Source organism: Mobula hypostoma, chromosome 1 (genome assembly GCF_963921235.1).
Source record: "Mobula hypostoma chromosome 1, sMobHyp1.1, whole genome shotgun sequence".
Lineage (NCBI taxonomy): Eukaryota > Metazoa > Chordata > Chondrichthyes > Myliobatiformes > Myliobatidae > Mobula > Mobula hypostoma.
The window spans coordinates 179,448,073-179,472,016 of record NC_086097.1 but is presented as its reverse complement, the minus strand read 5'-3'; the positions used below and the strand labels follow the sequence as shown (position 1 = coordinate 179,472,016).

The 23,944-nt window shown below is 45.3% G+C and overlaps 1 protein-coding gene across 3 annotated transcripts in view; it reads right to left on the bottom strand.

Annotated features, from left to right (window-relative positions):
• The window catches only part of osbpl1a (oxysterol binding protein-like 1A), a 264,088-nt gene that overhangs the window by 33,034 nt on the left and 207,110 nt on the right, over positions 1–23,944 (bottom strand). For all 3 annotated transcript variants that reach the window (XM_063060473.1, XM_063060482.1, XM_063060490.1), the window contains 2 exons: positions 9,073–9,148; positions 199–333 (listed from right to left, as the gene is read on the bottom strand). In XM_063060473.1, the coding sequence (XP_062916543.1) occupies positions 199–333; positions 9,073–9,148 (211 nt within the window). The remainder of the gene's footprint in view (positions 1–198; positions 334–9,072; positions 9,149–23,944) is intronic.

The following is a 23,944-nucleotide window of genomic DNA, read 5'->3' as shown; positions in this document are numbered from 1 at the left end:
ATTTCTAAACAGTCTACAAGCCCATAAATACTACTTCATTATTCCTTTATCTTAAACGAGCTTTGTAACTTAATTTTATATATCTGCATTGTACTGGTGCCACAAAACAACAAAGTTCACATCATCTAAGTCAGTGATAATAAACCAGAATGATTCTGATGTACACAGTAATGTGATTTCAATAGACAACAGATATACCTGCATTCTTTCTAATGAAGTTTGGGAATTGACTGCTTCGTGGATGAGATATGTGTGCTCCATGTATTCTGTGAGTCGTTGGAGGAAGCTAAGTGGCTCATTAAATATAACAGGCATGGCAATCTTGGACAGCTCCTGCAACAGAGAATTTAAAGGTTACTTGAGTACAAAAATTTCATCTACACAATGAAATCACAATGTAATTTCATCCACAGATTCTAATGTAACAAGAAGAGCAGTTCAGGTCACTGCAGAGCCACTGACGGACAACAAACTTTGCATTTAACAAATCAATAATACTAATAAGAACATAAGAAATAGGAGCAGCAGTAGGCCATCCGGCCCATCGAGCCTGCCCCACCATTCAGCAAGATCATGGCTGATCTGTCCATAAATTCAGCTCCATCTACCTGCCTTCTCCCCCCAACCCTTAATTCCCTTACTATATAAAAACCTATCTAACTGTACCTTAAATATATCTAGTGAAGAAGCCTCAATTGCTTCCCTAGGCAGAGAATTCCACTCTCTGGGAAAAACAGTTTCTTCTCATCTCCGTCCTAAATCTTCTCCCCTGAATCTTGAGGCAATGTCCCCTAGTTCTAGTCTCATATACCAATGGAAAAAGACTTTCCTACATCTATCTTATCTATCCCTTTCAAAATTTTGTATTCCTCTTCACATAGCCAGCTGGGCTATTATGATACATTACAGATATGACATGAGTATTTGGTAGTAACAAAAGTTCAAGCTGAGCATGCCCTCTTCCTCTGGAAGTATAGCTTCAGTAATAATATCCAGTGTTGGAACTGAGCCCAACAACGAGTCCAGTCGGAAGCTACGGAGAGTAGTGGACTCTTCCAAATACATCAGAGGCATATTCCTCCCCACTTGGTAGTATGTGCAGGGGGCACTGTCTCCACCATTAAAGGTCTGCAACATCTTCTTGTGGCTACTACCGGACTGGAGGTACAGAAGCCTGCGGTCCCACACCACCAGCTTCAGGAGCAGGAACAGCTACTTCCGTTCAACCATATGGTTCTTGAACCAGCCAGCACAACCCTAATCACTACACTTTGATCACTCAGACTACTTTGCACAAAAATTGACTTTTTTTTTGTTCTAATTGTATTTTCTTGCAAAAAGTTGTATATAATTTATGTTTTATTTGTGAGTGCTGCTTATCTGATGCTCTGCACCTGTGATGCTGCTGCAAGTAAGTTTTTCATTGCACCTGTGCATACAGGGACTTGTGCAAACTCAAATTTGACTTTAATCCAGACCCATCACAAACCACAGGTATCCACTTATACTAATGCCATTTTACTCTCCCTTCCTCCGTTCCCATCAACTCTCCCTCCACCACTCACCTACACACTAGGGGTAATATACAGCAGCTAATTATCATATTAACCTGCATATGTAACTTTGGGATGTGGCAAGAAACTGGAGTACCTGGGGGAAACAATGACAATTGGCCAAAATTGATTAGAAAAGCACACTGGCAAGGATGACAACGGAGCAGCAATGGCTGGAATTTCTGGGAGCAATTCGGAAAGCACAGGGTATATACATCCCAAAGAGGAAGAAGTATTCTAACAGCAGGATGATGCAGCTGTGGCTGACGAGAAGTCAAAGCCAGTATAAAAGCCAAAGAGAGAGCATATAATGGAGCAAAACTCAGTGGGAAGTTAGAGGATTGGGAAACTTAAAAAACAATAGAAGGTAAACAAAAAGTCATAAAGAAGGAAAAATGGAATATGAAGGTAATCTAGCCAATAACAATAAAGGGGATACCAAATGTTTCTTCAGATATATCAAATGTAAAAGAGAGGCGAGAGTATCGGACAGCTGGAGGATGATTTTGGAGAAGGGGACAAGGAAATGACGGATGAACTGAGTAAGTATTATGCATCAGTCTTCACTGTGGAAGACACTAGCAGAATGCCAGAAGTTCGAGAGTGTTGGGGGCAGAAGTGTGTGAAGTAGCCATTATTAGGGGCAAGGTTTTTGGGAAACTGAAAGGTCTAAAATTAGCTAAGTCACCTGGATCAGATGGTGTACACCCTAGGGTTCTGAAAGAGGTGGCTGAAGAGATTGTGGAGGCATTAGTAATGATCCTTCAAGAATCAATTGATCCTGGCATGGTCCTAGTTGAACAGAAACTTGCAAATGTCACTCCACTCTTCAAGAAGGGACAGAGACAGAAGAAATGAAACTGTAGGCCAGTTAGTTTGACCCTAGTGGTTGGGAAGATGTTAGAATGGATTGTTAAGGATGTGGTTTTGGGGTACTTGGAGGCACGTGATAAAATAGGCTAAAGTCAGCAAGAGTTCCTTAAGGGAAAATCTTGCCTGACAAATCTGATGGAATTCTTTGAAGAAATAACAAGCAGGATAGACAAAAGAGAATCGGTAGATGTTGTGTACTTGGATTTTCAGAAGGCCTTTGATAAGGTGCCACACAAGGGTGCTTAACATGTTTAAGAGCCTTGATATTTCAGGAAAGATACCAGCATGGATAGAGCATTGACTGATTGGCAGGAAGCAAAGAGTGGGAATAAAGAGAGAATTTTTTGGTTAGCCGTCGGTGACTGGTGGTGTTCCACAGGTGTCTCTGTTGGGACCACTTCTTTTTAAGTTTATATGTCAATGATTTGGATGACAGAACTGTGGCCAAGTTTGTGTAAGATACAAAGATAGTAGAGGGGCAGGTAGTTCTGAGGAATTAAGAGAGGCTACAGAAGAACTTAGACAGATTAAGAAAATGGGCAAAGAAGTGGCAGATGGAATACAGTGTTGGGAAGTGTATGGTCATGCACTTTGGTAACAGAAATAAAAGCACAGACCATTTACTACATGGAGAGAAAATACAAAAGAAAACTGAGGTGCAAAGGGACTTGGGGGTCCTTGCACAGGATTCCCTAAAGGCTAAAATACAGGTGGCAAGGAAGCCAAATGCAATGTTAGCATTCATTTTGAAAGGACTAGAATACAAAAGGATGTGATGCTGAGGCTTTATAAAGTACTGGTGAGGCCTCACCTGGAGTTTTGTGAACAGTTTTGAGCTCTTATTCAAGAAAGGAGGTACTTACATTGGAGAGGGTTTAAAGAAGGTTCATGAAAACGATTCCAGGATTGAAAGGCTGATCATATAAAGAGTGTCTGATGGCTCTGGGCCTCTACTCACTGGAATTCAGAAGAATGAGTGGTGACCTAATTGAAACCTGTCAAACATTGTAAGGCCTCAACACAGTGGACCTGGAGAGGATGTTTCCTGTGGTGGGGGGGGTCCAAGACCAGAGGGCACAGCCTCCGAATGTCCTTTTAGAATGGAGATGGGGAGGAATTTCTTTAGCAGGAGAGCAGTGAATCTGTGGAATTCATTGCCACAAGCGGCTGTTATTTAAGGGACAGGTTGATAGATTATTGATTAGTCCAGGCATGAAGGGATACGTGGGAAGGCGTGAGATTGAGAGGGAAAATGGTTCAGCCATGATGAAATGACAGAGCAGACTTGATGGGCCAAATGGCCTAATCCTGCTCCTATATCTTATGGTTTCTGTTTAAAATTTTTATTTACGATACCTGGTTCAGTTCTCCACTCTCCCCCCACCCCCCGCATCCCCCCCAACACCATAGAGCTGACCTGCTGAACATTTCTAGTCCTAGTTTCCTTTTTTCAGTTGCCTAGAGCTGGTTGATTTGAATTTTCTTTTTTTTTGGGTGTGAAATAGCTTGGGAAGACAGAATGTATAATTGAGGAGGGAGAAGGGAGAATGAGTAGCTGGTTCATGGAGATGTCAGTGCTGACAGAGACATCATGGCACAGGTCCTGGAGTGTCAGCCTCTGCCGGAGGAGGACACACAATTTATGGAATCACCTCTCACCTTTGGAAGCCCATGGAGAACTTGTTGGTCCAAGACCAGCAACGCTCCATTGTTGGCAGATTTCAAGGCACTGGAGACTACAGATTTTCTGGATGGTGTGGACTTGATGTGGGACATCTCCACACAAGGTGCCTGGTCTAGTCTCAGTTTGGCATCTGTGGACCTCAGTTAAGATTAGAACTCTCCCTTGCCATCAGATACTTTAAACTGGCAAGGACTAAGACAGTAAGAATGCAGCAATTAAAACAGTGGTGTGGTGGTCAGTGAAGAAGGGTATTTTAAATTACTACAGGATCTAGAAATGAGCCAAGCAATGGCAGGTGGAATTTAACTCTGACAAGTGCAAAGTTACATTTTATTCAGTTAAAGCAAAGCAAGGCAAGGTGGCAGGACTCTGGAAAGTGGAACAGTGAGATAGAGCGCAGGCTTTCATTGGCCTGAGCACTGTGCTGTCCTGGGCCTGGGCCTAACACATTGATGAAGTCACAAAGAAGGCAATGGCAACACTCTATTTGGTTAGGAGTTTGAGGTGGTTTGGGAAGGCACTGGCAGATGTCTACAGATACACAGTGAAGAGCATTCAGACAAGTGGCATCACAGTCTGGTGTGGAGGCTCCAATTACAGGATCAAAAGAAGCTGCAGAGGTTTGTAGGCTCAGACACAGCCCTCTCAGCTTCAAAGGACAATGCCTTCAGGAGCCTCGTCATCCAGGACATACCTTCTGATTAATCTCATCAGAGGAGGACGACACACTCAATGTTTTTGGAACAGCTTCTTCCCCATGGCTGTCAGATTTCTTTACAGTCCATCATCCCCACCTCAGTATTGCTTTATTCGCACTATTTACTTATTTTTTAATTTATAGTAATATTTATGTCTTTGCTGCTACCACAAAACAAATTTCATGTCATATAAGACCGTGATGATAAACCTGATTCTGACACTGAATACACAAGCCGGGGTGGCAAGATGTCGGTGAGACTGCAATTTGAGTACTGTGTGCAGATTTGGTCACGAGCCAGAGGAAGAACGTGATTAAATGGGAAAGAGTGCAGCAAAGATGTCAATGGGACCAGAAGGCTTGGATTATAAAGAGAGATTGGTTAGGTTAGGACTTTTAGACCCCACCCCCACACTCCCGGAGCACTTTGGAATGATTAGCGACCTTTCGGAGCACACAAAATCAAGAGGGACATACTTCCGATAAGGACGTACGGAATGGTCAGTCTCCTCACAGGGTAGAAGTGGCAAACTGACAGGGTCAGTCTTAAGGTCAGAGGGGAACCATTTAAAGGGGATCTGAATGGCCTTTTCCACGTGGGGCTGGTGGGTATATGGACCAAGCTGCAGGATGAATTGGTAGAGGTGGGTACAATAACAACATCTAAAAGACACTTGGACAGACACATGGAAAGGAAAAGTTAGAGGAATATGGGCTAAATGCAGGAAAATGGGACTAGCTCGGGTAGGCAACTTGGTCAGCATGGATCGGTTGGGCATAAGGAGCTGTTTCCATTCTGTATACCAAGTGTCACCAGTGGGCAGAGGCCAAACTGGACCAACCATCTATCTGCCTTGGCTCTAACGGGAGGTCAGTGTCTGGGTATCTGGTGGTCTAACGGGAGGCCAGTGTCTGGGTATCTGGTGGTCTAACAGGAGGTCAGTGTCTGGGTATCTGGTGGTCTAAAGGGAGGTCAGTGTCTAGGTATCTGGTGCTCTAACGGGAGGTCAGTGTCTGGGTATCTGGTGGTCTAAAGGGAGGTCAGTGTCTGGGTATCTGGTGCTCTAACGGGAGGTCAGTGTCTGGGTATCTGGTGGTCTAACGGGAGGTCAGAGTCTGGGTATCTGGTGATCTAACGGGAGGCCAATGTCTGGGTATCTGGTGCTCTAACGGGAGGTCAGTGTCTGGGTATCTGGTGGTCTAACGGGAGGTCAGAGTCTGGGTATCTGGTGGTCTAACGGGAGGTCAGTGTCTGGGTATCTGGTGGTCTAACGGGAGGTCAGAGTCTGGGTATCTGGTGCTCTAACGGGAGGTCAGTGTCTGGGTATCTGGTGCTCTAACGGGAGGTCAGATTCTGGGTATCAGGTGCTCTAACGGCAGGTCAGATTCTGGGTATCTGGTGCTCTAACGGGAGGTCAGTGTCTGGGTATCTGGTGGTCTAACGGGAGGTCAGTGTCTGGGTATCTGGTGGTCTAACGGGAGGTCAGATTCTGGGTATCTGGTGCTCTAACGGCAGGTCAGATTCTGGGTATCTGGTGCTCTAACGGGAGGTCAGTGTCTGGGTATCTGGTGGTCTAACGGGAGGTCAGTGTCTGGGTATCTGGTGGTCTAACGGGAGGTCAGTGTCTGGGTATCTGGTGGTCTAACGGGAGGTCAGTGTCTGGGTATCTGGTGGTCTAACGGGAGGTCAGTGTCTGGGTATCTGGTGGTCTAACGGGAGGTCAGTGTCTGGGTATCTGGTGGTCTAACGGGAGAGTCAGAGTCTGAGTATCTGGTGGTCTAACGGGAGGTCAGAGTCTGGGTATCTGGTGCTCTAACGGGAGGTCAGATTCTGGGTATCTGGTGGTCTAACGGGAGGTCAGTGTCTGGGTATCTGGTGGTCTAACGGGAGGTCAGATTCTGGGTATCTGGTGGTCTAACAGGAGGTCAGTGTCTGGGTATCTAGTGGTCTAACGGGAGGTCAGTGTCTGGGTATCTGGTGGTCTAACGGGAGGTCAGAGTCTGGGTATCTGGTGGTCTAACGGGAGGTCAGAGTCTGGGTATCTGGTGGTCTAACGGGAGGTCAGAGTCTGGGTATCTGGTGATCTAACGGGAGGTCAGAGTCTGGGTATCTGGTGGTCTAACGGGAGGTCAGAGTCTGGGTATGTGGTGCTCTAACGGGAAAGTCAGAGTCTGGGTATCTGGTGCTCTAATGGGAGGTCAGTGTCTGGGTATCTGGTGGTCTAACGGGAGGTCAGAGTCTGGGTATCTGGTGGTCTAATGGGAGGTCAGAGTCTGGGTATCTGGTGGTCTAACGGGAGGTCAGTGTCTGGGTATCTGGTGGTCTAACGGGAGGTCAGTGTCTGGGTATCTGGTGGTCTAACGGGAAAGTCAGAGTCTGGGTATCTGCTGATCTAACGCGAGGTCAGTGTCTGGGTATCTGGTGGTCTAACGGGAGGTCAGAGTCTGGGTATCTGGTGGTCTAACGGGAGGTCAGTGTCTGGGTATCTGGTGGTCTAACTGGAGAGTCAGAGTCTGGGTATCTGGTGGTCTAATGGGAGGTCAGAGTCTGGGTATCTGGTGGTCTAACGGGAGGTCAGTGTCTGGGTATCTGGTGGTCTAACGGGAGGTCAGTGTCTGGGTATCTGGTGGTCTAACGGGAGGTCAGTGTCTGGGTATCTGGTGCTCTAACGGGAGGTCAGAGTCTGGGTATCTGGTGGTCTAATGGGAGGTCAGAGTCTGGGTATCTGGTGATCTAACGGGAGGTCAGAGTCTGGGTATCTGGTGGTCTAATGGGAGGTCAGTGTCTGGGTATCTGGTGATCTAACGGGAGGTCAGTGTCTGGGTATCTGGTGCTCTAACGGGAGGTCAGTGTCTGGGTATCTGGTGCTCTAACGGGAGGTCAGTGTCTGGGTATCTGGTGCCCTAACGGGAGGTCAGTGGCTGGGTATCTGGTGGTCTAACGGGAGGTCGGAGTCTGGGTAGCTGGTGCTCTAACGGGAGGTCAATGTCTGGGTATCTGGTGGTTTAACGGGAGGTCAGTGTCTGGGTATCTGGTGGTCTAACGGGAGGTCAGAGTCTGGGTATCTGGTGCTCTAACGGGAGGTCAGAGTCTGGGTATCTGGTAGTGGGTCACTCAGCCCTCTCCACCAGATGAACGTCAGGAGTGGGAGGGAATACCCTCCACTTACCCGGGTGCATAGAGCAACTCTCAAAGAGTTTGGTCCCATCCGGGACTAATCAGCCTGTTTAATTGGCACTCAGCTGCCACCTTAATCATGATGGCATCATCTGCTTGTGGTGCTGCTGCAATTAAGTTTTTCCACTGCGTGTGTGTATCCATGCCTTTTTGCCTATGACAATAAACTCAATTTTGAATTGAGTGGGCTAGATTGAGTGACTTTTTGAAGTGATTTGAAGAATAGAGAGAAGAATGAGAGAGGAAATGAGGAGTCCAATCACAAATACTGGTGGGATTGTCGTCAATTTCACTTTACACTCGCACATCAACACGTCTGTTCACAGACTGCTCCATTGCCTAGTTGAAACCAGGCATAGATTAGAGGAACAGCACCTCATATTCCACCTGGGTGATCTTCAACCTGCCGCATCAACATCCAGTATCCACTTTCCTCGGTCCCTTCCTCTTTACTTACATTATCCTGATCCCACCAGCCCAACAACCCTCCCCTTTCCTCTCCAACCTCCTCAATCAGCCCATCACCCACTCATTCCTCCCTCAGTTCCCCTCCTTCTCTTTACTTCAAGGCTCTCTACCGTCTCCTAGCAGATTGCATCTTCTTTCAGCCCTTTATCACTTGCACCGATCACCTCCCAGCTTCTGAAATCATTCCCACTCTCCACTCTCTCTCATCTGCCTATCACCCCCCTCACCTGGATCCACCCATCACCTGCCAGCTCTTGCTCCACCCTTTCCCCACCTCTTCATACCAGCTACCTCCCCTCTTTCTGTCCAGTCCTGTTGAAGGGTCTCGCCCTGAAACATAGACTGAACATTTCCTTCAATAGGTGCTGCCTGACCTGTGAAGTCCCTCCAGTTTATGGTAGAGGCTTGGAGTTCACTGCCAGAAAGAGGCAGGACCTCCTTCACATTAACACAGCCCTAGGATGCTGCATGAAGGGCTGGGGCCTGCAGGGTTATGGACCTGGTACCAGAGGTGGGGGACAGACTAGAACGAACACAGTGGGCCGAATAGCAGCCTTCCACCCTAAAATTGTTGTACTATTCGGTTCTATGAGCACTACAGAATGTTGGATTCACTCACCATTCCAATGCATTTACGCAGAATACTCCAAATACTAAAATCGTCTCTGGAAAACATTGGGGCTGGCAAACTTGTCCTGAAGTAGATAAGAAAGTCATCAATTACTCAATTTATACACAAGTGAATAAAAAATGAAAGTAACATTTAATTTACAGATCAGATTAATTTGCAAATGAAACAGGGAAAATTTTATTAGTGCCTCATTAAATTAACATTTAAATCCAGTCTCCTTCAAGCAATGATTAGACATTGATCTGATCTTCGTCTATTGGTGTCGGCTCATTTCCTCCCCTCACTCCCCACCCAAACTAGATGAGGAGGTAATAAAATCACTCACACACACACACACACACACAAATCCCAGTGGACACGGTGAAAGAAAGACCAAAAACTAATTATAATTTGGGCAAATCTTTGCCATCGCTTGCACTGGTTAAGCATGCAAATTAAACATGTTCTTTTATGTGCTGAGGTAAAATATCACTACATTTCCAAGTGATATAGCAGACTTGAGGGGCTAAATGGTCAGCTACCTACTCCTACTCCTTGGACCATGAGGCAGAACAGATGGTATTACCGAAAAAAGACCCTCCAGAAGGAACACTCATTGGTAAAGCCTCCTCGCCCAGTTGTCCTGGAAATAGCTGTCCCTCCTGATCATGCAGCTGGAGGAGGGGGGAATGGACAGGGGCACAGAGATCTGAACACAACAATAAAATCTTCAAATCAAGGGCATTTCATCAGATTCCTTCTTCTTCAACCCTCCTCCTCTTCTCCCTATCCCCTCTCAGATTCTCACAACATCTCTCTCCCCACCCACCTTCCTATCACCTGCCAGCTTGTACCCCTCCCCCCTCTTTCCACCTTCTCATTCCCATCCTGTTGAAGGATCTCAGCTCAAAACGATGATGTTCATTCCCCTCCAAGATGCTATCTGACCTGCTGAGTTCCACCAGCATTTTGTGTGTGTTGTTCAAGGCTTCCCGCATCTGCAGAATCCCTTGTGTCATTAAATCAGTGTTTGTAATGTAGCATGAAGGTGATGGAGAAATGGCCTACTTGTTAATGAAGAACAGTTAATACTGTGACCCTCACTCTTTTCAGAGTATCAGGATGGAGCAGGAGGTTATCTTGGTATTGATCCACCGAGCACAGTTGGTGTGAGACAAAGCAAGGCGGTGGGTTGTGGAGTATTGTGTCTTATTTAGTTCATTCGCAGGTGAATTGTACAGGACTGAAAGCTGCTGAGACCTTTGAATCAGCACAGTGGGTGGAGACACAGCCTCACAGCACCAGATACGAGGGTACTCCTGGTACTGGGTGGAGTCTGCACATTCTCCCTGTGAACACAGGGCTTTCCGCCAGCTGCTCCAGTTCCATCGCACATCAACCACGTATGGACCAGTGGGTAGACTGGCTGCCATAAGCTGTCCTAGTGCGCAGTGAGGGTGGAATTTGGGGTGGGGGGGGAGATGATGGGAATGTGGGGAGAATAAAAGATGTGATTAATGCAGGAGTGGTACAAGGTCTTGGTGAGACCGCACTTGGAATGTGTTTGGTTTTGGTCACCTGCTATATGAGTGCAGAGAGGTTTCCAAGGATGTTTCTGGCCTTGAGAGGGAGCGAGTTATGAGGAGAGATTGAGCAGCTGGTGATTTTATTCAGTGGAGTGCAGGAGAATGAGGTGTGATCTTACAGAGCTGTATAAACTCATGAGGATTAAAGAACTAGAAAATACAGGTTAAAGGTGAGAGGAGAGATAGTTAATAGGAACTTGAGAGGCAACTTTTTCGTTCAGAGGGTGGTAGGTATATTGATTGAGCTGTCAGAGGAAGTGGTTGAAGTAGGTACCTTAACAATATTTAAAAAGATATGTGGACAGGTACATGGATAGGAAAAGTTGAGAGGGATTTGGGCCAAACATGGTCAAATGGGATTAGCTTAGATGGGAATTGTGATTGGTGGGACCAGATGGGCCGTGCTGTATGAGGGCAGAGAATATTTACAAGGATATTGCCCAGACTTAAGGACCTGAGTTATTGGGAAAGGGTGTATAGAACTTTATTTCCTGGAGTGTAGGAGAACATGGAGGTATACAAAATTATGAGGGGTATAGGTAGGGTTAATGCAAGCAGGCTTTTTCCACTGAAGTTGGGTGAGACTAGAATTAGAGGTCGTAGTAGAAGGGAGAGAGGTAAAATATTTAAGGGGAACTCCTTCAATCAGAGGGTGATGTAAGTGTGGAAAGATATGCCAGAGGATTAGATTGCAATATTTCAGAGAAGTTTTGGATAAGTACATGGATGGGAGGGCTATGGTCTAGGAGCAAGTTGATGGGTCTAGGCAGAACAACAGTCAGCATGGACTAGATGGGCCGAAGGGCCTGTTTCTGTGCTGTAGTGCTCGATGACACTCTGTTTGATTAAGCACACCTTGTTTGCCTGAAAGTGGTCTGAAGTCAATTCAGTTCTTTAACATTCCTGGAGGAGTGCTTCAGGAATACTACAGAATGTTAGTTATGCAAAATAAACTATTTACTTGTGTAGCTGTTCAATCTGTAACAGGAGAAATAGAATCACCAGCACAGCAAAGGCACAAGAACTGTCATCACAACACCTTCATTATTTATATAGTTTGACATGACAGCAAGCACCAGTTCACTGTCAAACCGCTAAACACAGGCAGCTTCAAATTACAGAGATCAGGTTTCCAAATTTTCCTTGATAGTTTGCGAGAGTCTCAATATCTGAATACCAACAAAGCAAAAACACCAAAGCACGGGGTACCTTTTACCTTGCACGGTGATTGCACCAACTCACCCAGTACAAAATTACTTCAGTGGTTACAGTACTTTCACACTCCAGTGTGACTCTATCAGAGTTTACCCAAAGGTCAGGGTTCCAAACACTCTGCCTTACTCTACACATCTCCAAACTGTTACTCTGCCTTACTCTACACATCTCCAAACTGTTACTCTGCCTTACTCTACACATCTCCAAACTGTTACTCTGCCTTACTCTACACATCTCCAAACTGTTACTCTGCCTTACTCTACACATCTCCAAACTGTTACTCTGCCTTACTCTACACATCTCCAAACTGTTACTCTGCCTTACTCTACACATCTCCAAACTGTTACTCTGCCTTACTCTACACATCTCCAAACTGTTACTCTGCCTTACTCTACACATCTCCAAACTGTTACTCTGCCTTACTCTACACATCTCCAAACTGTTACTCTGCCTTACTCTACACATCTCCAAACTGTTACTCTGCCTTACTCTACACATCTCCACCATTCATTCACAAGATCATATGGAAAGAGTTTGTATGTCCGCCCTATGGAACGTGTGGGATTTCCTTGGGTGCCCCAGCTTCCTCCCATAGTCCAAAGATGTGCTGGTTAGTAGGTTAGTTGGTCATTGCAAATTGTCCTGTGATTAGGCTTGGGTTAGATCAGGGGTTGCTGGGTGACTCAAAGGGCGAGAAAGGCCTATTTTGAGCTGTATCTCAATAGGTAAATGAATTAACAAATCCAATTTATTTAAGCTGTTTCAGTGAGGTGATTCAATGGGGAAGTGGGGCTCAATCCTATATCACAGGACATGGAAACATAGAAACATAGAAACATAGAAAATAGGTGCAGGAGTAGGCCATTCGGCCCTTCGAGCCTGCACCGCCATTTATTATGATCATGGCTGATCATCCAACTCAGAACCCAGCCTTCCCTCCATACCCCCTGACCCCTGTAGCCACAAGGGCCATATCTAACTTCCTTTTAAACATAGCTAATGAACTGGCCTCAACAGTTTGCTGTGGCAGAGAATTCCACAGATTCACCACTCTCTGTGTGAAGAAGTTTTTCCTAACCTCGGTCCTAAAAGGCTTCCCCTCTATCCTCAAACTGTGACCCCTCGTTCTAGACCTCCCCAACATCGGGAACAATCTTCCCGCATCTAGCCTGTCCAATCCCTTTAGGATCTTATACGTTTCAATCAGATCCCCCCTCAATCTTCTAAATTCCAACGAGTACAAGCCCAGTTCATCCAGTCTTTCTTCATATGAAAGACCTGCCATCCCAGGAATCAATCTGGTGAACCTTCTCTGTACTCCCTCTATGGCAAAGATGTCTTTCCTCAGATTAGGGGACCAAAACTGCACACAATACTCCAGGTGTGGTCTCACCAAGGCCTTGTACAACTGCAGTAGTACCTCCCTGCTCCTGTACTCGAATCCTCTCGCTATAAATGCCAGCATACCGTTCGCCTTTTTCACCGCCTGCTGTACCTGCATGCCCACTTTCAATGACTGGTGTATAATGACACCCAGGTCTCGTTGCACCTCCCCTTTTCCTAATCGGCCACCATTCAGATAATAATCTGTTTTCCTATTTTTGCCACCAAAGTGGATAACTTCACATTTATCCACATTAAATTGCATCTGCCATGAGTTTGCCCACTCACCCAACCTATCCAAGTCACCCTGCATCCTCTTAGCATCCTCCTCACTGCTAACACTGCCACCCAGCTTTGTGTCATCCGCAAACTTGGAGATGCTGCATTTAATTCCCTCATCCAAGTCATTAATATATATTGTAAACAACTGGGGTCCCAGCACTGAGCCTTGCGGTACCCCACTAGTCACCGCCTGCCATTCTGAAAAGGTCCCGTTTATTCCCACTCTTTGCTTCCTGTCTGCTAACCAATTCTCCACCCACACCAATACCTTACCCCCAATACCGTGTGCTTTAAGTTTGCACACTAATCTCCTATGTGGGACCTTGTCAAAAGCCTTTTGAAAATCCAAATATACCACATCCACTGGTTCTCCCCTATCCACTCTACTAGTTACATCCTCAAAAAATTCTATGAGATTCGTCAGACATGATTTTCCTTTCACAAATCCATGCTGACTTTGTCCGATCATTTCACCGCTTTCCAAATGTGCTGTTATCACATCCTTGATAACTGACTCCAGCAGTTTCCCCACCACCGACGTTAGGCTAACCGGCCTATAATTCCCCGGTTTCTCTCTCCCTCCTTTTTTAAAAAGTGGGGTTACATTAGCCACCCTCCAATCCTCAGGAACTAGTCCAGAATCTAACGAGTTTTGAAAAATTATCACTAATGCATCCACTATTTCTTGGGCCACTTCCTTAAGCACTCTGGGATGCAGACCATCTGGCCCTGGGGATTTATCTGCCTTCAATCCCTTCAATTTACCTAACACCACTTCCCTACTAACATGTATTTCGCTCAGTTCCTCCATCTCACTGGACCCTCTGTCCCTTACTATTTCTGGAAGATTATTTATGTCCTCCTTAGTGAAGACAGAACCAAAGTAATTATTCAATTGGTCTGCCATGTCCTTGCTCCCCATAATCAATTCACCTGTTTCTGTTTGCAGGGGACCTACATTTGTCTTTATCAGTCTTTTCCTTTTTACATATCTATAAAAGCTTTTACAGTCCGTTTTTATGTTCTCTGCCAGTTTTCTCTCATAATCTTTTTTCCCCTTCCTAATTAAGCCCTTTGTCCTCCTCTGCTGAACTCTGAATTTCTCCCAGTCCTCAGGTGAGCCACTTTCTCTGGCTAATTTGTATGCTACTTCTTTGGAATTGATACTATCCCTAATTTCTCTTGTCAGCCACGGGTGCACTACCTTCCTTGATTTATTCTTTTGCCAAACTGGGATGAACAATTGTTGTAGTTCATCCATGCAACCTTTAAATGCCTGCCATTGCATATCCACCGTCAATCCTTGAAGTGTCATTTGCCAGTCTATCTTAGCTAATTCATGTCTCATACCTTCAAAGTTACCCCTCTTTAAGTTCAGAACCTTTGTTTCTGAATTAACTACGTCACTCTCCATGTTAATGAAGAATTCCACCATATTATGGTCACTCTTACCCAAGGGGCCTCTCACGACAAGATCGCTAATTAACCCTTCCTCATTGCTCAAAACCCAGTCCAGAATAGCCTGCTCTCTAGTCGGTTTCTCGACATGTTGGTTCAAAAAACCATCCCGCATACATTCCAAGAAATCCTCTTCCTCAGCACCTTTACCAATTTGGTTCACCCAGTCTACATGTAGATTGAAGTCACCCATTATAACTATAAATGGAATATGAGTACAGCATAGTATAGGCCTTTCAATCCACAATGTTTCAATACGTACCTTTAATATCAGAGGAATGTATACAATATACATTCTGAAATTCTTTTTCTTTGCAAACATCCACGAAAAGAGGAGTGACCCAAAGAATGAATGACAGTTAAATGTTAGAACCCAAAGCCCCTCCCAAGCATAAGCAGCAGCAAAGCGATGACCCCCTTCCCCACCAGCAAAAAAGCATCTGCACCCTCCACCAAGCACTCAGCCGTGCAGCAAAGCACCAAGATAGACTTGCAGTATCCCAAAGACTACTTGTTCAGCCAGTAATTCTACATATCACTGGCTTTCTCTCTCTCTCTCCCCCCCAATAAGGGAAAAAGAGGTGTCCCTGTTGTGCCGACCTTTTAATCTACTCTAGTATCAATCTAATCATTCCCTCCCACATAGCCCTCCATTTTTCTTTCATCCACGTGCTTATCTAAGTCTCTTATCTGTCTCAATGTATCTGCCTCTATCTCCACTCCCGGCAGTGTGTTCCACATACCATCAGTGTGTAATAAACCTGCCTCTAACATCCCCCTATACTTTCTTCCAATCACCTTGGTCAAGTTTGTTGTTTTGTGACAGCAGGACAGTACAGTGGCCTTGAAGTTCTAAACATGGTCTATTTATTTATGTGGAGATACCGCATGGAACAGGCCCTTCCAGTTCACTGAGCTGTGCTGCACATCAACCCACAAATTAAATCCTAGCCTAACCGCAGGACAATCTGCAACGACCAATTAACCAGTACGTCTGGGAGGAAACTGGAGCACCTGGAGGAAACCCACACACACAGACTTTCTTACAGAGGAAGCCAGAACCAAACTCCGGCACTCTGAGCTGTAATATTGCCGCGCTAATTGCGACTCTGCCGTGGTTAATCCACAAAATTCTCTGCTTCCATCTTGAATATGTGGAGAGTTCAACTGGGGCAAAGGTTCCGTTCCCCAATTCTCTCTTTCAGTCTTCGATGCAGTGACACACAGATATTCGTGTTTCTGCAGTGGTGTATCTGACAATTCAACCCCTAATGTACGGACTTCCAAGCTTTGTAACCCTGGATTGTCCTGTCTTTGCCCAAGACACCCTTGCCTGCAGGGCTCTTTTTAGGAGCATTATAGTACAGCATGGTTATAGTGGGCCAAAGTACCTGTGCTGTATGATTCCAGGAGATCCAAATTTATGCTAAAAACTTTGCAGGGATTCTGCTAAATAAAACTGAAGGCAAGTTTGAAAAGTTTACATGTAACTGGGTCTTGGTTACACTGGCAGCTGAGGTGTCTAAAATAGCTTCTTTATATGTTATATAAAATGGCTTTTCTGTAATAATAACTGCAATGTAAGGAGTTCTCTCTCTCCCTGCTTGTTTGGGTTATATTATTGATAAGGTATAGAATGAACCAATGAGTGTCCATGTTATTCTTTTTGTGGGTGATATTTTGTCTCATATGGCTGGGAACCATGTGGTTTGGCGGGCTTTTTGGAGGAGAACCGAAGAGGAAGGACGTGCTGGACGCGCTCTGGCCGACCACCGTGGTTGGTCCCAGGCGGTGGGTCGAGGGGGTCAGAGGAGATCGCAGGGTGGAACGAAGACCCCATTAATTGAGCTCCAACGGTTGTGCACAAAGTGGTTGAACTCTGATAAGTTTGGCGCCTTTTACTTTCCCTTTTATATTGTATCTCTATTAATTACATAGTTCTAGTAAGATTTATAAAGTGTAATCTGTAAATCGTACATTGTGTGCTGTCTGATATTTGATGTGTGAGTTTGTACCAGGTAGCATTACACAGCAACTACGCAACCGTCAGACACGGTTTAGCGGGCGGACGGGGTTTCCCTTAGATAAACACGAGCCAATAGCCCTGAGCATTACATACATAATCCAAAGATTACCAAAGGGAAAATGTTACCTTAATTTTTTTACCCTTTCTAATTTTTGCTGCAGAGCTCAATTCTGCTTTACTTCCAGTCAAAACCCTTGCTCAAATTAGTCATACAGTTCATCAATAGGCCCTTCGGCCCATCTCATCATCGCTAAACTGTTTTCTCTCCCTGAACTGGTCCCATTTCCCTCTAAACCTTTCTCATCCATAAACCTGCCAAAATATCTTTTATATTGTAATTGTACCCACCTCAAGCACTGCCTCTGGTATTTCATTCCCTACTCCCACCTCTGTCTGTGTGAAAAAACTTGCCATTTAGATTCCCCTTCTCACTTTAAATCTACGCCCTCTGAGTTCAGATTCCCCCACCTTGAGAAAAAGACTGTGACCAGTCACCCCATCGATCTCCCTCATGATTTTATAAATTTCTCTATGGTCACCCTTGATCCAGAGAAAACTGTCCCAGCCTGTCCAGCCTCATAACTAAGTCCTCCAGTTCTGGTAACATCCTTGTGAATCTTTCCTGCGCCCTTTCCAGCTTAATACATTCTTCCTACACACCGGTTACCAGAACTGCACACGTACTCCAAGTGCAGTCTCACAAGTGTCTTGTACAGCTCCTGTACTCAATGCCCCGAACAACACAGGCTAGCATGACAAATGTTTTCAAAGTCTGTGTCTCCATATTCAGGGAACTGTGTACATGAACCCCTAAGATATTCTGTTCCCAGTATTGGCATTGGTTTATTATTGTCACCTGTATACTGAAAAGTTTGTTTTGCAGATCTAGTCATTACAGCGTACATGGACTAGAATAACAACCAATACTATTTTGCACCAACAATTATGCTGCACCAACTCAAACATCTGAAAATGAATTAAGAAAATAAACAGAAATGATGCTGGAAATGCACAGCAACACACACAAGCTCCATCTGCCAAAAGTGGAATTTCCCAGTGGCCAACCATTTTAACTCTTATCCCATTTCTATATGTCAGTCCTCTTCTGCCACGATGAGGCCACCCTCAGGTTGGAGGAGCAACACCTCATATTCCATCTACGTAGCCTCCAACCTGATGGCATGAACATTGATTAGTAATTTTTTTTCTTTTCCTCTTCCCCCTCCCTCTTCTTCTCTTCCCCACTCTGGCCTCTTACCACTTCTCCTCACCTCCCCCGGTGCCCCTCCTTCTGTCCTTTGTCCTATCGTCCACTATCCTCTCCTGTCAGATTCCTTCTTCTCCAACCCTTTACCTTTCCTACCCACCTGGTCTCACCTATCACCTTCCAACTTGTCCTCCTTCCCTCCCCAACCCTTTTATTCTGGTGTCTTCCCCCTTCTTTTCCAGTCCTGATGAAGGGTGTTGGCCCGAAATGATGACTGTCCATTTCCCTCCATGGATGCTGCCTGACCAGCTGAGTCCCTGCAGCATTTTGTGTGTGTAGCACAGAAACAAGCTTTGTTTGTAGGGTTGTTCGCTGAGCCTGGAGGTTAGATTGCAAACGTCCGTCACCAGGCGACATCATCAGTGCTTCTGCCGAGTGCTGGCGTTTATATTAATCCGACTTGTTCTGTTTGGTTGGCTGTCGCACCGGCCGCTAATCTCTGCTGGACCCCGGCCAACCAGATATCTGAGCGATCTCCGCTGGCCCGTATCCCTGGTTATCAGTCACTGTGAGCGTTCATTCCTTGAGTGTCCACGGCTCACTTTCAGCCCCGATCCCTCAGAAACATAAGTTCGTAAATTGCATCCAGTTCAATGTGCTTATTATTAATAGAATCTTCTGTTGATAATCAAGCTTCTAGGAATTCTTTTGATTTCTTGTTCTGTGCTTCTGCCAGTACTTTTGTAGTTTCCTAGATGAACTTGTGTCCTTAATCTTCATGTACTGAGATGCGTGGCAGAGGAATGTGTTATCTTACAGCCAGGTGATGTTGCAAAAACAAAGGAGCTGGTTGTGGACTACAGGAGGAATGGAGACAGGCTCACCCCTATAGACATCAATGGATCTGGGATTGAGAGGGTGAACAGCTTTAAATTCTTCGGCATAAACATCACCGAGGATCTTACATACCAGCTGTTTGGTAAAGCACAACAGTTGGCGTGTGGCCAAGTGGTTAAGGCTAGTGATTTGAAGGTCGCTAGTTCGAGCCTTGGCTGAGGCAGCGTGTGTGTCCTTGAGCAAGGCACTTAAACACACATTGCTCTGCGACGACACTGGTGCCAAGCTGTACGGGTCCTAATGTCCTTCCCTTTGGACAACATCGGTGGCGTGGAGAGGAGAGACTTGCAGCATGGGCAACTGCCGGTCTTCCAGACAACCTTGCCCAGGCCTGTGCTCTGGAACCCTTCCAAGGTGTAAATCCATGGTCTCATGAGACTAACGGATGCCTATAGTGCTTCTTTCACCTCAAACAGTTGAAGTAGATTGGTATGGGCCCCCCAAATCCTAAGAAATTTCTACAGGAGCACAACTGAGAGCATCCTGAATAGGAACTGTACTTCTCTTAATCGCAGGACTCTGCAGATAGTGGTGCGGACAGCCCAGTGCATCTGTAGATGTGAACTTCCCACTTTTCAGGACATTTACAGCGACAGGTGTGTAAAAAGGGCCCGAAGGATCATTGGAGACTCAAGTCACCCCAACCACAAACTGTTTCAGCTGCTACCATCCGGGAAGCAGCACCCCAGCATAAAATACAAGACCACCAGGCTCCAGGACAACTTTTTCCACCAGGCCATCAGACCGATCAATTCATGCTGATACAATGTTATTTCTTTGTTATATTGATGTATATTGTTATATTGATGTATACACTATTTATTATAAATTACTATAAATTGCACATTTAGACAGAGATGTAATGTAAAGATTTTTACTCCTCATGTATGTGAAGGATGTAAGAAATAAAGTCAGTTCAATGCAATGTAGTCTCACGGTTAGTTTTCTCCCCATTTGTCTTACAAGCTTTTTGGCTGAAGTTGTCCTAAGGTAACCCGGCTGGTGGCGTAGTTGCATCAGTGCTGGACTTCGGGATGAAAGGACGAAAGTTCGAATCCAGCCAGCTCCCCTGCACGTTTTCCATCTGTGCTGGGTTATGAGCTGGTGATCCCTTTGGAAACTCACTCGGCAAAAGGCAATGACAAACCACTGCTGTAACTTGCCTCGTACGCGGTTCCCCACTACCTCAGAGAGGTGTGGAGGGAAATCGTCCACTAACCAAAGAAACTCCAGATGCAACGTACCTTTCCTTTTGTCCTCAGTTGTCTTTCTCAACTAGTCCCATTAGCCTGTATCTGGCCCATATCCCTTTAAACCTTTCGTATCCACAGATCCGTCCAAAGAACTTTTAAGTGTTGTACTTATCTACACTTCCCTGGAAGCTCATTTCATATATCCATCACCCCTTAGAAAAACCTGCCCTTTAAATATTTCCCCTCTCACCTTGAACCTACGCTCTCTAGTTTTCAGACTCCCCAATCCTGGGAAAAGAACCTCTGTTCCTCACGACTGTACAAGGGCACCCCTCAATCTCCTGCATTCCAGCCTATCCTGTCTCTCGTTGTAAAACACAAGCCCTGTGGTCCTGGCAACACCCTTGTGCAGCCTTTCCAGTTTAATGACACCCCTCCTGTAGTGTGGTGATCAGAACTGCACACAATACTCCAATGACAGGCTGATTTAAAATACAATTAAACTTCAACTGCAATGGTAAACCAATACACAGTTATTTTAGCAAATCAGTAATTTGAATAAATTGCTTTAACATTAAGGCTTTTAAATGGAGAATGGGCAGCAAAGTAGAGTCTGGTTTAATCCTGACCTCTAGTGTGGAGTGTGCACGATCTTCATGACCATGTTGTTTGCCCCTCCCCCCGATACTCATGCGTCCTCTCACATCCCTAAGTCGTGGGGGCTGGTGGGTTAATTAGCCACTGCAAGTTGTCCCCAGTGTGCAGGTGGAATCTGGAAGGGGTGTGGGAATTGATGGAAATGTAGATTTCTGTAGTCAGTCTCGACTAATGAAGACCAGAATCCCATAAGCCTTCCCAACCACGTAATCTGCCTGCGCTGCCACCTTTAAGGACCTGTGGGCTAGTACACCAGGGTCCCTCTGCTCCTTAATATTCTACACAACTCTTGATTAAACTTCTTAAATGAACTCTTGATCTCCAATCCGTCTTGGAATGGCTCTTGCTCGTAATTTGTCTGTACTTGCTTGCACCTTCTCTGTAATTGTCACAATGCATTCTGGGTTGTTTTTTGTGACTCCCTCCATGTACACATGTATGGCCTGATCTGTATGGGCAGCACGCAGTGTATCCTGGTACACAGGGCTTCCTGAGTACACAATGGTGTCAGGTTTTCACCACTGTACACTAACCATGTATCCCTCCAAACCCTTCCTATCCATGTGTTTGCCCAAGAACCTTTTAAACGCTGTTAATGTACCTCACAGCCACTTCCTCTGAGGGCTCACTCCATACAATGTCTATCCTCTGGGTGAAATGTTGCCCCTCAAGTTCCTATTAGATCTCTGCCCTCCTCTCACTCAGTTTACCACCGTCTTTCATTCATCTGCCATAATCTTCCAACTCCACTCCTTGCTTTCCTCCCCAGCAATACACGTTTGGGGGCAGGTAGCATGGTAATGTAGCAGTTAGCTATTACAGCGCCACTAACCCAGGTTCAATTCTCACCGCTGTGTGTGAGGAGTTTGTATGCTCTCCCCATGTCCGTATGGGTTTCTGAAGGTCAGAGGGACAGTTAAACCAGGTCTCGTTAGAGGTCCTGGATGTGAAACATTAACTGCTTCGCTCTCCACAGATACTACAGTACCTGGCTTGCAGGAGTGTTCGCAGCGTTTCTGTTATCTCCTCACAGCCGGGATGGCTCGTTAGCCAACTCTGCTAACGGCTACGTGAACCAGTGGTGAGAGGACCACCTTTCATAAACAGTATATGTCTAGGGTCAGTATGATTTGGGGTTCAGTCAAACAGGAATGTCAGGATGTTCCGATTAAAAGAATCTCGATTTGAGTGAATGCTGCATAAATACTGTCCATACACAGTTATCGGTAGCATAGATCATACACCAGCATAAAATTATAAAGGAAGTATATTTACCAATTTTAAACTTTATCAGTTAACAGAGAAAGGAAAAAAGATCAAAGGGTCCATTACAGTTAAACCAGTCTAAATATACATATAAATATTGGAGCTCATTTCTGAAGTAGTCAGGGGTGTACCACAGTACTCACACACAATGGACCCACGGTCTGTGTGAAACCACCCGCCACAGTCCGAATTTCCACTGAAGACCATCTTGAACGAACTGACTCTCAGGAGGATCGGCCCTTCTGCCTTGGAGCCAATCATCAATACAAAGCACTTCTTGCAAAAGGGACTCTCCTTCCAAAGGTACCTTCCCTTGTGACCTGGTCCGCAGCTTCCCACCATAACAACCCCGAACCACACTACTGTCCTTCAGAAATCCGATCCTGCCCAGCTCTCCCAAATCTTCCACTGGGCAGAAAGTTACAAATGGCAGATTGTAACATCCCTACGTTGGATAACATGGCTCCTTATCTTTAGCTGAAGCCAAAACACTCTTACCAGCAGGATGCACTGCTTCTACAGAAAACTGCTAAAATAAAATACCTCACAGCATAGCAGGGCGTTACACAGGTTTCTAGTATCTGCAGATTTTTCATGGAAGGCCATGGAGGTTCAGATGGTCAGAAAACGATTTTAAGTGTTTTTAAGATGAGTTTTTTAGAAAAATAATCTGGTGATATGGTGTGTCTCAGAACCCAGAACAGTACAGTACAGACCCTTCAGCCCATCATATCATGCCAACCTATATAAAGCTATTCCATGATCAATCTAACCCTTCCATCCTACACAACCTATAACCCTCCAAATTTCTTTCATTCATGTGACTACCTAAAAATCTCTTAATGTCCCTAACGTATCAGTCTCTACCACTGCCCCCAGCAATGCGTTCCAGGCCCCCACCTGGAATGATCAAATTAGAATATAATCAAGGAATGTAAAGCAGGTGATACTTATGACAAGAAAATGATTAGGATGCCAGTGTTTTAGTTTCCCAGGTCTTCTGGGCCATTCAATAAGGATGTCTGTCTCATCTCTACCTCACACTTGTTATTCCCACCAATACATTCCAAGAGTCCATTCAGCCCCTCTCAGATCTGTCCAATGCGATATGATTATATCTTTGACCTAATTGCATAATCACACTTTCCTCCAAATTCTTCTTCAAGATTTGTTAACAATGTTTTAAAATCATAGGCTGTTAGTAGGTAGTTGGAATGCACAAAGTCAAAATGTTGATTGACGATTGACTACTCAAATCCTGACGTTGGGACTGGAGTAAGTCAAACAAACACTTTATGATGGAGGATATTTTAAGCAACATGATACTTTCAAATTATAGAGATGTACGTGCACTGAAATAGACCCTTCTGCCCATCTTGTCCATGCTAATTTAGAAACATAGAAGCATAGAAAACCTACAGCACAATACAGGCTGTTCGGCCCACAAAGCTGTGCTGAACATGTCCTTACTCAGGCTTACCCATAGCCCTCTATTTTTCTAAGCTCCATGTACCCATCCAGGAGTCTCTGGAAAGACCCCATCATATCCGCCTCCACCACCGCTGCCGGCAGCCCATTCCACGCACTCACCACTCTCTGCATAAAAAACTTATCCCTGACATCTCCTCTGTACCTACTTCCAAGCACCTTAAAACTATGCCCTCTCGTGTTAGCCATTTCAGCCTCTGACTATGCACCCATTTAAATTTTT